The 15,300-nt window shown below is 36.3% G+C and overlaps 2 protein-coding genes across 2 annotated transcripts in view; both read left to right on the top strand.

Annotated features, from left to right (window-relative positions):
• LOC144852035 (copper chaperone for superoxide dismutase-like) overlaps window positions 1–15,300 on the top strand; it is a 121,245-nt gene that overhangs the window by 11,491 nt on the left and 94,454 nt on the right. The gene's annotated exons all lie outside the window — the stretch shown is intronic.
• Window positions 295–15,207, top strand: LOC144852028 (protein dispatched homolog 1-like). Its single transcript, XM_078709708.1, has 10 exons — window positions 295–365; window positions 2,869–3,115; window positions 6,071–7,545; window positions 7,827–8,051; window positions 9,212–9,337; window positions 10,679–10,928; window positions 12,448–12,572; window positions 13,346–13,441; window positions 13,757–13,927; window positions 14,681–15,207. Exons 2-10 carry the CDS (start codon window positions 2,890–2,892, stop codon window positions 15,068–15,070), a joined length of 3,084 nt encoding a protein of 1,027 aa, XP_078565834.1. The 5' UTR covers window positions 295–365; window positions 2,869–2,889; the 3' UTR covers window positions 15,071–15,207.

Below are 15,300 nucleotides of genomic sequence, written 5' to 3'. Positions count from 1 at the left end.
TAATTGTCGAGACGGTGGATTGATTACAACAATTCGAATGATTCAGCAAATTGCTTCTACTTTCTTTCTATAGGCCTACTGTGACGGCAGCAGACAATCCAAGAGCGTCTTAAACACATATTTGCTTTACGTGTTTTGGAGCAAGTAGTCGCTACTGACTTCCACACAACACACACGTCACAAGGGAGAGCAGACGACAAAACTTGAACGCGCTTCAAACACGCGGTATTTGCTGTACGTGAGAGAATGTTCACCTTGTGATTTTATATAGTGTCTGGCTGCCGACAGAGGAATAACGTTATCATAATTACGAAATAATATTTAGGAGGTTTATGCACTTATAACATCAATATATATTTTTGAAGGTAAGTTCTTAATTTCCAAACGTGTTGTTACATTTCTTTTTTTTTAATTAATAACTAAAAAAAAGGAAATATTAGGTGGTTGCAATCATTCAAGACAAGTGTGTTAAAACGTGGTAGACCACACATCATTAGGCTAGAACAAAATACAATATGTGATAATTTTGATTACGGGTATACGGCGCGATTCACACACACGCACACCAAAGCTCTGTCCACACTATCAAACTAGTTTGATTTATAAAGCTTGGTTCCCACTACTAGAGAGACGTAACGCAACGACGTAACGCAACGTAAGTGATTTGACCAATCACAAGCGATGGATTATTCGAACAGTCGCTTGTCATTGGTCAACTCGCTTCCTTTGCGTCTACGTCCGTGCGTTGCGTCCTAGAGGGAACCAATCATGAGAGAAGACGCAGTGCCGACATGTAACATGTCGTTTAAAACCCCAAGCACATATGTTAATGCGTTGTGTATTAGGTATATTATGAAATATATAATATAGGCCTATATAGTACGCAGTATAACGAACAGACGTACACTTGTATAGATCATGGACCTAATTTATAGGTCCATGTATAGATGAAGAAATTATTAGCAAAAGAAGCATGACATTGAAATATCTTAACATAATTAATGAGAATATAACCTTACAAATAAAATGTTGAATGAATCTCAATTGAAAGAATCTCAATTAGTAATTGCCATTGAGGAATGGTTAACGTAAATAGGAAATTAGCAAGAAAAGATGCGTCGTGTAAATGAGTATTACAATTATCAGAAAAATTAATTGTATTTCAGTATTCTTTAAAAAAAACAAATTTACCATACTTCAAAATTATATTTAAAATCTAAGTGACGCAAATTACAATGCAAAAGGACCTATAGGTTAAAGATGTAGGCCTATTGTCCCGCAAAACATGAAAAATGAACATTTAGGGCTACAACAAAAAGACTGAATTGGTCATTTCGCAGTTTTTATCAAGTTAACCATTTCCGTAGGAAAAAAAATGCAAAAAAATAATGTTTTCACTTATTAAAAGACAATATAAACGGTTAAGTTCAACTAAAACCCCATTGACTTCCTTAAATTATAGTTTTTTTAACGTAAATAATTTTTCATTTTTTAAATTTCAAAATCCTGCCACTAATGACAACAATAATATTGTTGTTTTTGGAATGGTTCATTTACATTTTAGCTGCATATTTCCCCAGATATTTGGAATTTGACTAACCAACCACTGCTTCTACAACTTGTATTTATTATAGAAGATTGAGTAGAAGGCACCACTTACTCTAGTAGAACACTTGGCCCTCTGTTTAGCGTCAGTTAGAATCAACCAGCAGATCACGCACAAGTGACGTCAGACAAACGAAGACATAGCGCAGCTCGCTGTGCCTGCCTCGCGTTAAAATGGTGTTAACAATATAAAAGTAAAAACATTGATTTACGGTTGAAATCGGGGAAAAATTTAACCAATTGCGAAAAAACAAAACACACAATCGCATTATTTTTAGTAGTATTGTACTTCAAAAATACATTTATCAAAGTACTCTCACTTGCATTTAGGAAGGTCTAGTATTGCCCGAAAGATCGGCAATTTCATTCTGGTTGTTTACTATCGTTTTGATTTAGTTTTCTGCTTATTTTATTTGTATTTCCCTAGGGATTCAGCCACTGATATCCACATTTATTCATTAATTTGCATTTGATAAATATATCTTTTCTATCGAACTATTTCTATCGAAATAACAATATAGTATATTTCATGACACAATGGAATAAGTTATTATGTAGGAAATCGGAGGAAAATTCATTTTAAATCAATTAAAAACAAGCTTTAAGATAACTATAAAAAAAAAGAGACAGTTCAGGTTAGTACGGTAATTAATATTCCTGTATAACGTTACATAGTTTCAATTAAATTTCTTTTATTTCGGAAATTTTATCCATATCAACAAACGTACAAACAAACAGTTGCTTCATACACAAAGACCTGTACTGACGTTGAATGTTGGCCTCATCACTGCAATCACACATTTCCAACGTATATTGTTAGCACGACTGTGTAATAATACATAATCATAATATAAATCATTATAATCGAATTGCACAATATTGTGGGATTGTGACCCACAAGACAAAAAAAAAGTATATTATTTTGTATGATTCGTCCTCAAATTGAGGAAATTTGGATTAGGACCGGCCCACACGGCAGCCGCAGTGCAGTACCATAACGCCAATGGCAGAGATAAACCATGAGTGCACTAGTGTGGCCTTCTGGGTTCATTATAAAGTGGACGTACCCGTACCTCTGTTTTAAGCCATAGTCCAATCCCCCATGATTTGCACATGAACGCACTTCTTTTTGAACTGGACTAATATCCGAAGACTTCTTCTACCCTTAGAGTTATGGTACAAGGAGAGCCTTGTATACCTGCGGCTGCGGCGCCTCTGCCTTAACCGCTCGACTCAAAATAACACAACATCATTCCCTTTCAGCTGCCAAAATATTCCCTAAAAATGACGGACGAGAACGAAAAACATGAATCCTATTCAGAGAAAGATACAGACGATATTATGGAGCACAAGACGCTTGGAAAAGACGCAGAAAAGTATGAAAGTGATAAAGAACTCGATGTAGCAAAAGAAGCTACAGAAAGCAATGAGAACAAACCACAACCAAGCCCCGCAAAGAAGCCGGTCTGGTGGTGCCAAAAGGTGACAGAATACCCAGCAATTACATTCGGTAAGCATGAGGTATAGATGATGACGTAATATCGTCAACATTAAAGGGTAGATCCGAGTTTAAAATGTATATTTTAATTGGTTATTATAAAGCCATGTCTACACTATCAAACATTATGTGACAACAAAAATGCCCATACAGACATGATGTCATATCACTCCCATATTTGGGCATATCACTACCATATTTGGACACATCTCACTTTTTTTGTCAAACTAGTTTGATAGTGTAGACAGAACTTTAAATAGGACATTTATTGATTTCATTACTTCCAATCATTAACCTGGTAATTGTTTGAGATGAAATAGTATTTTTAAAAACTGTTGGCAAATTTCGACCCGGCTTTAACATTCTATAGCACCACCTTTAAACAAACACGGCGCTCATTCCGCTTCGCTCTGCGGTCGAGTAATATCAATGTTGTAGGCCTACCAATGTTATTATAATTTCATATCAAAAATAGAAATTTTTAAGAAATACACAATGCTTTGCGTGCGTACGGTAATTAAACATATATTTTAATTGGCGTTTTAATTTAAGAGCATATACGTCGTGAGAATGATATGTCTTGATGACTTGTACCCTTTTCATATCGCCTAGCAACCGGGGCGCACATCATACAAAACGCTGATTTTGACGACGCCATGGTATAGAAATTCCCGAGTGTTAGGCTAATAGGGATAGTGGGTCGGGGGGGAGGGGGGTGGGGATGCATGGTGTCCTGTCCTGTCCAAAACAGATCATTATAACCAGATTTAATCTGAAAGGTGTCATTGTATACGGTATAGCATAAACTTTTACACTGGTTATTATAGTCCTATTTGTGCCGTGAATTCGGTTATGATAAAAAACTATAACACTATAACACTAACAAAAATGTGATCTTGAATATACGATAAGGTTTATTTTTTAAGATGAGTTCGATTCTAAATGTGGTTTTCATTTAAATATGAATAGGTCCTAAATGATGTACATTATTTATCAGTATGCATATTTCCGATTCTTTGTTCATTAAAATGCATTATCAAGATTGAGGTCATCAAACTTTATCGTACATAATGTATTATTAATCGTTCTCAGTAGTAATTGAAAAAAAAAATCAACAACCAGTGTGAAACGCATGGACGCAGACGTATCGACGCAAAGTATTGTAAAGCTTGGTTCCCACTAGAACGCAACGCAGCGACGTATCGACGCAAAGTGCTGTATTGCGTAATCACAAGTGGGAACCGACGACGCAATAGTGTTGCAAACATCGCAGGTTTGATTTCAAGCAGGCGGGGACAAACACAATTATTAGAGGGGCATTTAATTACGTTGCGTAGATTGCGTTACGTTACGCTTAAAGATTGGTTCTCACTAGGACGCAAGCCACAACGTAATCAATAATTGAACAATCCAAAGCAATGTATTATTTGGACTGCCGCTTGTGATTGGTCAATTCGCTTGCGTTGCAGTTTGCGTCCTAGCGTTACGTCATAGTGGTAAAGCTTGGCTCTCAATAGGACGCATAGCAAGAGCGTAAGCGTAACGTAAGCGACTTGTCCAATCACAAGCGATGGATCATTTGAATTGTCGCTTGTCATTGATCAACTCGCTTGCGTTACGTCTACGTCCTTGCGTTGCGTCTTCTCTATTGGGAATCACGCTTTACCAAGGTTTATGCTTGGTTCTCAGATACGCAACACGAAGGCAAGGTAAGTAATTTGACAAATCACAAGCGATATATTATTCAAACTGTCGCTTGTCATTGGTCATTTTACTCACGTTGCGTTTTTACTGGGAACTAAGCTGTTGAGATTTGGCAACCCAAAACAGTCTCTAATTTTCCGTACTGTTTAACAATAAGCGACAACAAAAAAGTATTAACATCTTATTAAAATGTTATGAAGATATTATTTGTTGCTTTAGGCCGATCGTTCGCACGGCCCGCATCAATTAACTTCCTACATATAAGACGCTGGATATTGAATTTATCACTAATGCTTCAAATACAAAATACCTAATTGACATTGCTCTATTATCTTTTCATCAGAATATCGACATTACATTAATCAAAAGACGCATAATGTTTGACATTCAAAGGTTAAAATGACATTTAAAATAAAAGCAAACGTCAAACATTGAATGTAATGTAACATTCTTTTTATCAAAACAATGGTAAAAGCTTTAATTATACAGACTAACCTAATTTCAGACCTTTATACCTTTATTTGTGATTACAAACAAGATAAAGATTTACAATCAAACGTCAAACATTTGGAAAAAAAAGACCTACACTTTTTAAAAATCTCGTCTAAGCGCCAATATGATGCTAATTTAACAAAACTTGAATAATATATACCTCAGGTTTCGTTTTGTGACAATCGGCGAATTAGGACTACAGTACTCATCGATGTGTCGTTGATCGTCGCCTGGACCTGAAACGGTCGAGGAATAGAGCGCGCGCACGCTCGTCCCAACTTCCTCGCGCATGCGTACAATTAATTTTGAATTACCTACTAGCATGTTCCTAGGTCGTCGTTGGAAGATCCCAAATAATGTTGCATTGGCATTCACTGTCTTTGAATAACAATATTGGTATTCCTGCTAATTTATAACTAAACTGTGTACAAGAACCGACCTTAGAACAAACATTGTAAAATGATTCTGGTGGTAGAACGATCGTACGAGTCTTCTCGGAAAAGGACTATAAACCGTATCCAGCTCATGTGCACTTTAAAGAACCTAGTACATCTTTCGAGACGAGTAGGGGTTTACCCCAGTGTACTAGTATACATACAGCCACTGTCACTCATCAAGAGGGCTCCTTGATTGTCAGCACACGCTGTTTAGAGTCACCCTCTATAAATAAGGTGAAATAAAAATTAAAAAAGGTGTCTACATCAAAATATGATATTTGGAAGTTAAAGCACTCCAACTACAATGTGGCTTCACAGTTTGTTTCTCTTACAGGAGTAACGTTATCAGGACATCTATTTATGCTACTACTCTCTGGAATACTGTTGATGGCTGGTTATGATCTTCTACCCATAAACTTTACATCTGTGCCTATGGACTTAACAGAAGATGACACTTTCCTTCGAGATCTAGCCTGGAATAACAGGGATTCAATCAGTAACTTCTATGACCGCAAACGTTCACAGACTAGTGGCAGCAGAACATCGTGGTATGACCGTTTGACGGTTGTCTTTTACCACGAAAATGGAAACGTTTTCACAAAAGAAAACTTCAAGCTGATTGAAAGCGTTGAAGAAGAATTACAGAATGCTAAAGACTACACAAAGTACTGCTTACTCGATGTTGATGCCAATTGTACAAAGGTAAATTCAATACTTCGTTACTTCGATGGCACATATGCCTCAATGGACAGTGACCTGAATGACCCAGACTACGACAACATCCCGCAGACGTTAGAAACGGTGCAGGGAATACCGACACTAGCGGCTGGGCTTCAGTTTTTCCTCGGTAAAAATTACGTTATTGACGGTTTGAAGAATACTGCTAGTTCTGACATCACAAGAATTTCTATCGATTTTGGAAGCCCTCTTGAAGACGGCGGAGACATAGACAAGATAATGCAAGAGCATCAATTTGATTCGTACGCTGGCTTTCTGAAAGATCACTTTGAAAATGGACTTGGTTCTATGGAGGTTAGCTACCAATCGGAATCTTTGTTTACTTACGAAATCAACTTACAAGTTATCAAAGACATGTCTTTAGTTATTGGTAGCTTCGTGTTTATCTACATATTTATGGTAATTCAGGTGGGATCATTTTGGATCACGTCCTTCTCCATTATGAGTGTCTTCACTTCATTCCTTGGGGCGAATTTTATTTACAGAGTTATATTCGACTACCGTTATTTTGGTATATTTCACGTTCTCGCCATCTTCATTATCCTAGGCATAGGGGCAGACGATGTGTTTGTGCTTATGGACACGTGGAAGCAAACAAAATACCAGTCCTACCCGACACTAGCCCATCGACTTTCTGACACATACCGCCGAGCTGCTTCTGCTATGCTTGTTACATCTCTCACAACCGGCCTAGCTTTCTTCACTAACTTTTTCTCACCTTTTCTTTCAATCTCTTCATTCGGGATATTCTCTGCTCTTGTTATATTCGTAAACTATCTGTCCGTGATCATTTTCTTACCAACCGTTGTAGTAACGTACCATCTGTGGTGGGCTAAGTACTGTTGCTGCTGCTGCAACCGGCAAGATGTCGTACTAGAAGGTGCAACAAGCCAGGAAAATCTCGTAGAAGAAAGTGTTCCTAAAGAAGGTATATTTGAGCGATTTTTTGGCGGTCGGTTTGCAGACTTTGTAATGCACAAGGTGTTCCGTTGGATCATTTTACTAGCCTTTTTGGCATTCGTCGCCGGTTTTGGCTACTTGGCAACGACTCTCGAAACTCAACAGGAAGGGGTAGGTATTAGTTCATTTAATATTACCCCTTTGTTCGCTGTGCCTACAGTACAGTAAACACTATACTTATTTTATTTCATCAGTGACAGACACTGTGATTACTAATAATAATAATAATAATAATAAATAATAATAAGACTTATACAGCGCACATATCCAAAAAAAGTGCTCAAGGCGCTTGTGAAAACCATGAAACATATTAACCTTAAACCTAAATACTGTACTACTAATTACTTTAATGTGTTCATACATGCATTGATTGTGTGTACTCTCTCTTATAGACAGTCTTGTTAAAGGACACCCACGTTTTAGAAATAAGCAGATATCGGAATCGGAATCTGTTTGTGCCGAGCGATGAGGATGAAAACACGCTGGTAATCTTAGCATGGGGACTGAAGAAGCAAGATCTTAGTTCCTGTCACTTCACAGACGATACCTGCGCTGGTCAGTTGGTTCAAGATGAAGAATTCGATTTAAGTTCAACGGCTAATCAACAAGCATTTCTGGTAAATAGTTACTGTTAAGGCCAGTTTTTTACACAGACGAGCGGTAACGGTAAGCGGAAAACCGCGTAGCTTGTTCTCCCACGTAGAATCTGTATCGATCCATTTACACACAACGCGGAGCGTTGTGTGTAAATGGTCATTACAGGAATAAATAGATTCTATATTGTTATCACCGTTACCGCTAGTCATTCATCCCCATGTTTTTTCCGTTAAAATCGAATATTGTAACCAACCAACTAATCTTAAATTTTCGATTATTACTTTTGTTGGAGAATAAGAAGACGGTTATTCATCGTTCTTTTATTAGCATACGTTATGCAATGTATTATGTATGCAGTAATGTTTAGTATTCTGAATATTAATGAAGAAAAAATAAACCGTATTAAGTATGTAAAAATAGTGTTTAGATCTTATATTTTGTAATCACTTTTTCCACACATTTATTCTTAAACATGTTTAAATATGAACATGTTTAGGTTCTAAATACATTCTAAACATGTAGTCTGTATCCAACTCAATGTGGAACAATATAAAGACACGTTTAGGTTTTAAACGCGTTTAATTTGGCATGTGTGGAACCTTGTCCGCCAAAGCAAAATCATATGCACGCAACGCTAAACACGTACCTAAACATGTTGACCGAACATAATAGTGACATGTTGACTGCTAAACGAGTAGAGGAAAACAACATGTAGCTATAAACACGTTTAGGTTTTAAACACGCTAAACATGTAACTACGTGTTTAAAAGCTAAATGTGTAAAAAAAGTGGGTACAAAATAATGTTTAAGATCTAAACACTATTTTTACAGTGACGTACGGAAACCTGTAGGTTGGCCTCTTCTGGTTTTAGTATTAAACTACATAATGTATTGCACCGTATATTGTTACGTCACGTTTTATGTATCAACGTAACTATATTCTAAAAGGGCAATCAATTTAACAACATTCTGAAATTAATTAAATTCCGGTTTTTTGCTAAAACTAAAGTTATTAAAATTTGATACAAAATTATGATGAGCCAATAATTAAAAAACAATTCTCTCGGATGATTAAAAAAAATTACTTCATCTCGAATAGTATAATCAGATTAACAAAACTTATAAATTTCAATTTTCAATCATAATTTCAAAAAACCTAATATTTATTCTTTTTTTGCAGGAATTTTGTGAAAAGCTCAAAGATTTGGATAGTAAAATGGTAGACGACTTAGCCATAAAAACTAACAGCATAACGGGGAATATAAGTGTAAATTGCTTTATGGAGAATATGAAGAGTTACTACGAGGTAAAATTAGTTAGGCCAAGCTGATTAGATTATTGCAAGGCTGATAATTAGGCCGATGCGGTATGTTTGACCTTGTTTTGAAAAAAAAAACAAGACGCACAAAGTCTTCGAATAACAGGATTCTCTTTTTATATACGATATTTATAATAATATGTATCAAACAGCTAAATCCTCTCGTGTAATTTGCAATGGAAATTCGATGGATAAAACTCACAAGTACTGATTAATTTACAAATTAAGCTGGTTCTCGTGTGCCACACGAGTATTACACGCGTGGCAGTCTAAACGAATTACGCTTACGATTGTAATACCTGTATCGGGCTGTTACTAATTTCACCAGTCAACAGAAAATAACATTCTATTGATGATTTTACGCATGAGACAATTGGGTAAAATAATGTTTTCGGTAATCAGGAGAAAAACGCGTTGGTGATCGCGTACCACGCGAACATTATACGCGCATCATTATGTCAATGCTTTATGTGATTACACAGGCCTTCAACCATACAAATTACATTTATAATGAGTGTGGTGATTATGTATTATGTCATACGATAGATTTATCATAACGTTTACTACACCAATACAAGTTATATCATTTTGTCAATAATGTCGTAAAATTATTTCAAGAGAACCAGAAATTAAAAAGTTGAAATAAAATTCTGCATTTATTCCTATACAATTAAAATTGCTATTGTAAATCGAAGTCTTTAAATTGGTTGTAAATGGTGCATTTTCACTAATTAGAATTAAAGGGATGGTTCATATTTGTTTATAAGTATTATACAGTACAGAACCAAGAGATTTAATTCCCCTTTCCATATTCACGAATTGAGCACTAATGAACACGAATTAGAACATAACATAGCATAGCATAGTATTATCGTACATATATTTCGTGTTCAATCGTAGTCCATCGTATCGGCATCGTGAACCACCACCTCCTACACCCCACACATCCCTCCCACATTCACGAATAGGCCTATAACACGAACGAACACGAATTTCCAATATACACATATTCGTGGTAAGTCGTAGTTTATCGGATAGGATCGTATTGTCATCGTGCAACACCCCCCCCCCCCCCCCCTCTTCTTTCACATTCACGAATATAACACGAACGAACACGAATTTCCAATATCCGTGGTCAATCGTGGCCCATCGGATTAGATCGTATGGCATCTTGCACCGCGATGCTTGACAAAAAAAATCATACTGGTCCGTAGCTGTGAAACATTAGTAGTATGCCTACTGTCGTGAAGTTATCCTAATTTGTAATTTCAAAAACGATTCACTGGCGGTCAATTTGTAACTAATAATAATGTTTTAATTGTATTAAAGAATAACGGAAAGCTTTCGTTCCCGTTAATGCATACTGAAGTCGAAGAGTTTATGACGAACAATAGCAATATCTACGACATGTCAACTGTTCCTGCCAATTTCATGAACACCTTTGAAGTAGGTCTAGCATACTGGTTGACCAATGGCCATGTACCGTCTCCTGGCGAACAGTTCTTTGATTTCGTTGAGTACATTGGAGAGGTAACAGATGATAACACGTTTGAACTGTCAAAAAATGCGTCATATCAAGGTAAGAGTGTTCATTAGCGTAATAGAAAAACGCGTTTTATGCAATATGGGTTGCTTTTAGAGGTAAATTCATTTAGGTTTGTACACGTTATTTATCGCACGTGGAGGATCGGAGTTAAAATCATAGGTCTACTATGATTCGTACATTATCTAAACCTTTGTCTACACTATCAAAGATTATATGACAAAACAATGTAATGTGCCCATATATGGACATGGTGATGTCATATCACTACCATTATTTGGGCATATAGCTACCATATTTTGGTACATCACACTTTTTAGTCAAACTAGTTAGTTAAGTTTGACAGTGTAGACAGAGCTTAATGCTACACACTATCTATACACTATCAAACTTTTATGACAAAAAAATGTGATGTGATATATGGACATGATGATGTCATATCACTACCATTTTTGGGCACATCACCCTTTTTTTCAAACTAGTTTGACAGTGTAGACAGAGCTTAAGGTAGACTGACGTTTGAAAATGTCTGATGTTCCGGTTCTATGAGCCTTCGAGTATTTTTTAATTACATGGCACAGGCTACTCTAACTGTGTGTGTTTGTCATACAAACCCCTTAACCAATATTAATCAAGAATCAATTGTCTGTTAATCATTACGGTATAATAGCATCAGCTAAATCGATAAAAAGAAATATATATCAACATTACTGAAGCAATAAAAGCAAACTTAATGACAATCGAGCGTAATGAAGAGAAGTTGTGCAATTATTCAGACGGCCATGCAAGCAAAATACGACAATATTAAATAACGTGGAGAGGGTAATCAGAGGACTACAATAGTAACACTTACAAAATAATGGAAAACAAATTTATTTTGTTTTGTTTGTACACTGTACTACTTGACCACTAAATAAAGAAATAATTATTCATAAAATGTATGTTTAGGGTAATCAAAAAGATATCTGTATAGTCTTAACAAACTAAACTACATCACAACCGTCAGATTAGAACTTGGTTCTCCAGAGACGCTTGTCTTTCAACTCACTTTCGTTGCGTTTACGTACTTGCGTTGCGTCTCTAAAAAACTGTATTTGGATTTGGTATTTTGACACTAGAGTATAACGATATGCAGTCGCCATCTTAAGTTACCAATTACAATAAGTCAGAATCATGGAACGTTTGCTAGGGTCTATGTTTTGTAATTACTTACAGTGTGCATATTAATACACAAACACATTTCATAAAATTCGATATGTTTAATATTGATTTTGGTTCAAGGATATTAAATTATGTATGGCCTCTTGATGGAAATTAGGTCGGGGTAGAGATCATGTTAATACGTGTATTTCAGAAAAGTGCATTCAACCCGCGTATAAACATAATTATTTCATATACGTAATTGTGAGTGTTTTCGTCTAAAAGCACTACTTGTGTTAAGTGCATCTCGGAAAACCAAGGTAAATATAATTATACAACATATTCCTCGCATTAAGCCATAATACATAATCACTGAAAACTTAATGTGAACATACGCATTTGTGTTTATTATCAGAGAAAAGTGGAACACATCTGGGGTATGCGGGTATCACAGTAGAAACGACTCTAGTGTTTGGTACGGTCGGACCTCAACTGGTTAATCCGATTGCAGAAAGATGGGAGGAATTTATGAAAACAGAGGTAAATCGTTTATGGAATTGTTTGGTTTTTTTTAACAATCCAACATCATAGTAAAAAGATAAATATTTTGGCACTTATGGTGTTTCATACGTATAATGCTAAAGCCCTGTCTACACTATCACACTATAGTTTGACAACAAAATGTGTGATGTGCCCAAATGTGGTAGTGATATGCTCAAATATGATATGACATCATCGTGTCCATATGGGCACATCACATAAAGTTTGATAGTGTATAGACAGAGCTTTACAGTACTTGCAATATATTCCAGGCACAAATTGGAACAAATTATACAGACTTGAGGGTAGGGAGTTAAGGGTCTTTCACACCTGTTCCGGCACGGTTCCGGTCCGGCGAATCGAACATCAATGTTTCGTTTTCACGACGCTCCACGCGGCTATGCGCCAATCAATATGCGCGTAGCCGCGTGAAAACGAAACATTGACGTTCGATTGGATTTTCCGGCGCCGGACCGGAACCGTGCCGGAACAGGTGTGAAAGACCCTTTAAGGAGGAGTATAGTTCATATCAGTAGGAATACTAAAGTATATGGTATATAAGAACAAGGCGAAATACAACAGTTGACGAATTAGTAATTCATACATGCCAAAACCAAGACAATAATGATAAGGTTTCTGCCTTAACACGTCAGTTAAACAAATCAAATATATTCACCATCAGAAATTACAGAACAATAGACTTCACAAAAGGGAATCATGACAAATACATTATAATGAATAACATTGTTTATCCTCCATTATATTTTGTGCAGATGGCGAAGATGCCAAGTGGTGTAAATAGAGGTTTTCAATGCACCCCTCCACCAGATGGAGATAGCGGAATGTGGCATTGGATGAAAGTACAAGATGTATGTGGACATATTCATATTATTATCATTTTAACCTAGGCCTATCACTACAGCAAAATTAAAAGCTACGATTGTCTTTCACTTTATAATATAATCATAACATTTACAAATGGGAGATGATTTAGAGGATCCATTTTCACCCTCCGTTCTCCAGCATATTGAAGCTCCAAATTAGAGTTCGCAGGAACACAACTCACGGGCGCTAACAGTGAAAAAGGCCGCCTGACTATCCTATTCTATAAAAAATACTGTATTAGGAATTGAACATTAATTTGATCATCTTGAGTGTTTATTATTTGTTTGTTGTTTTTCCAGGAACTCGCAAATTCGGCAGTTAGAGGTATCATGATAGGGCTACTGGTAGCCTTATGCGTTCTTGTAACGACGACTGTTAACTTGGTAATAGGAACTTTAGCAACCATCATAATAAGTCTCATTACAGTGTCTGTTGTGGGGGTGATACCACTGGCTGGCTGGCAACTTGGGGTAAGTAGTGTCACCCTGCCAATCGAATGTCGAGCTCACGAGCTATATTTCGGATCATCAAAATAAAAACACTAATCTCAACTCTAACACAAATCCTAACTCTAACACTAATCCTAACTCTAACACCAATCCTAACTATAACACTAATCCTAACACTAATCGCTACTATAAAACTAATCCTTACTCTAACACTAATCCTAACTCTAACACTAATCCTAACTATAACACTAATCCTAACTCTAACACTAATCCTAACTATAATACTAATCCTTACTCTAACACTAATCCTAACTCTAACACTAATCCTACTCTAACACTAATCCTAACTCTAACACTAATCCTACCACTAATCCCTACTCTAGCACTAATCCTAAAACTAACTCTTATGAGCATGCTCCTGTCTTAATTCTGCATTATTCAGAGCATGCTCCTGTCTTCATTCTGCATTACTCAAACTAAAGAGGGCACTTCGCAAAAGAAAATTAATAAGTTTCATCTGTGTGTTAATATTTCGCTCGAGATAAGTGTGATCAGAAGTGCCAATTTCATATTTGAAGAACTGAAGTAATTATTTCTCTAATTTTTTTTACGGATCTGGGAGCTTATTTCGCATAATTAAACTAAAGAGGACACTTCTCAAAAGAAAATTAATCAGTTTCAGCTGTGTAAAATATTTCGTTCGAGTTAAGTGTTGTCGGAAGTGAGCATTTTTGTCTTTGAGGAACTGAAATAGTTGTTCTTTGTATCTTTCAGCCTCTGGAATCGCTTAACTTATCACTGGTTGTGGGGCTAGCCGTAGACTACGTAGTGCATCTAGCCGAGGCATACCATGTATCTGAGAAACGAGACCGTCGTGGCAGAACACGAGAGATGCTTCGACGTGTTGGCATATCAGTAATATCAGGAGCAACAACAACACTTGGTGCTTCCTTCTTCATGCTACTCGCCAAGATTACATTCTTTATGCAATTTGGTATCTTTATGTTTTGCACAATAGGATTCTCTATGGTCTTCTCGCTTGGTTTATTTTCGACTGTGATGGCATTGATTGGACCAGAAGACGACTTTGGTTCCCTTTTACCACCAATCAAATGGTGCAAATCTAAATGTTCTAAAAGTTTTGTCCATCCAGTGATTGATTGATTAATTGAGGTACTCTCCCCTTCTATTTATTTATATATGCTATAGATACCTATATACCATGAACTGTAAATAACAACAATAAAGAAATTAATAGAGGTTTCACAACATTAGGCGCTATATAAATCCAGGATATTATATATTTTTTAATTCACCAATATCCTTTTAAATCTATCTCACCAATTGTTGTCTCGGTAGAGTGTAAAGAAAAATCACGATGGGTTTAGCTGATG

Source organism: Antedon bifida, chromosome 9, assembly GCF_963402885.1.
Source record: "Antedon bifida chromosome 9, ecAntBifi1.1, whole genome shotgun sequence".
Taxonomy (NCBI): Eukaryota; Metazoa; Echinodermata; class Crinoidea; order Comatulida; family Antedonidae; genus Antedon; species Antedon bifida.
The sequence above is the reverse complement of the archived record's forward strand: the minus strand, read 5'-3'. Positions and strand labels throughout refer to the sequence as shown.

Bases quoted from the DNA above. Each gene is read 5' to 3' on its own strand.
- LOC144852028 (XM_078709708.1), top strand. From the start codon at position 2,890: ATGACGGACGAGAACGAAAAACATGAATCCTATTCAGAGAAAGATACA. The intron at 3,116-6,070 runs GTAAGCATGAGG...TTTCTCTTACAG, and splicing joins ATACCCAGCAATTACATTCG to GAGTAACGTTATCAGGACAT. The intron at 7,546-7,826 runs GTAGGTATTAGT...TCTCTCTTATAG, and splicing joins TCGAAACTCAACAGGAAGGG to ACAGTCTTGTTAAAGGACAC.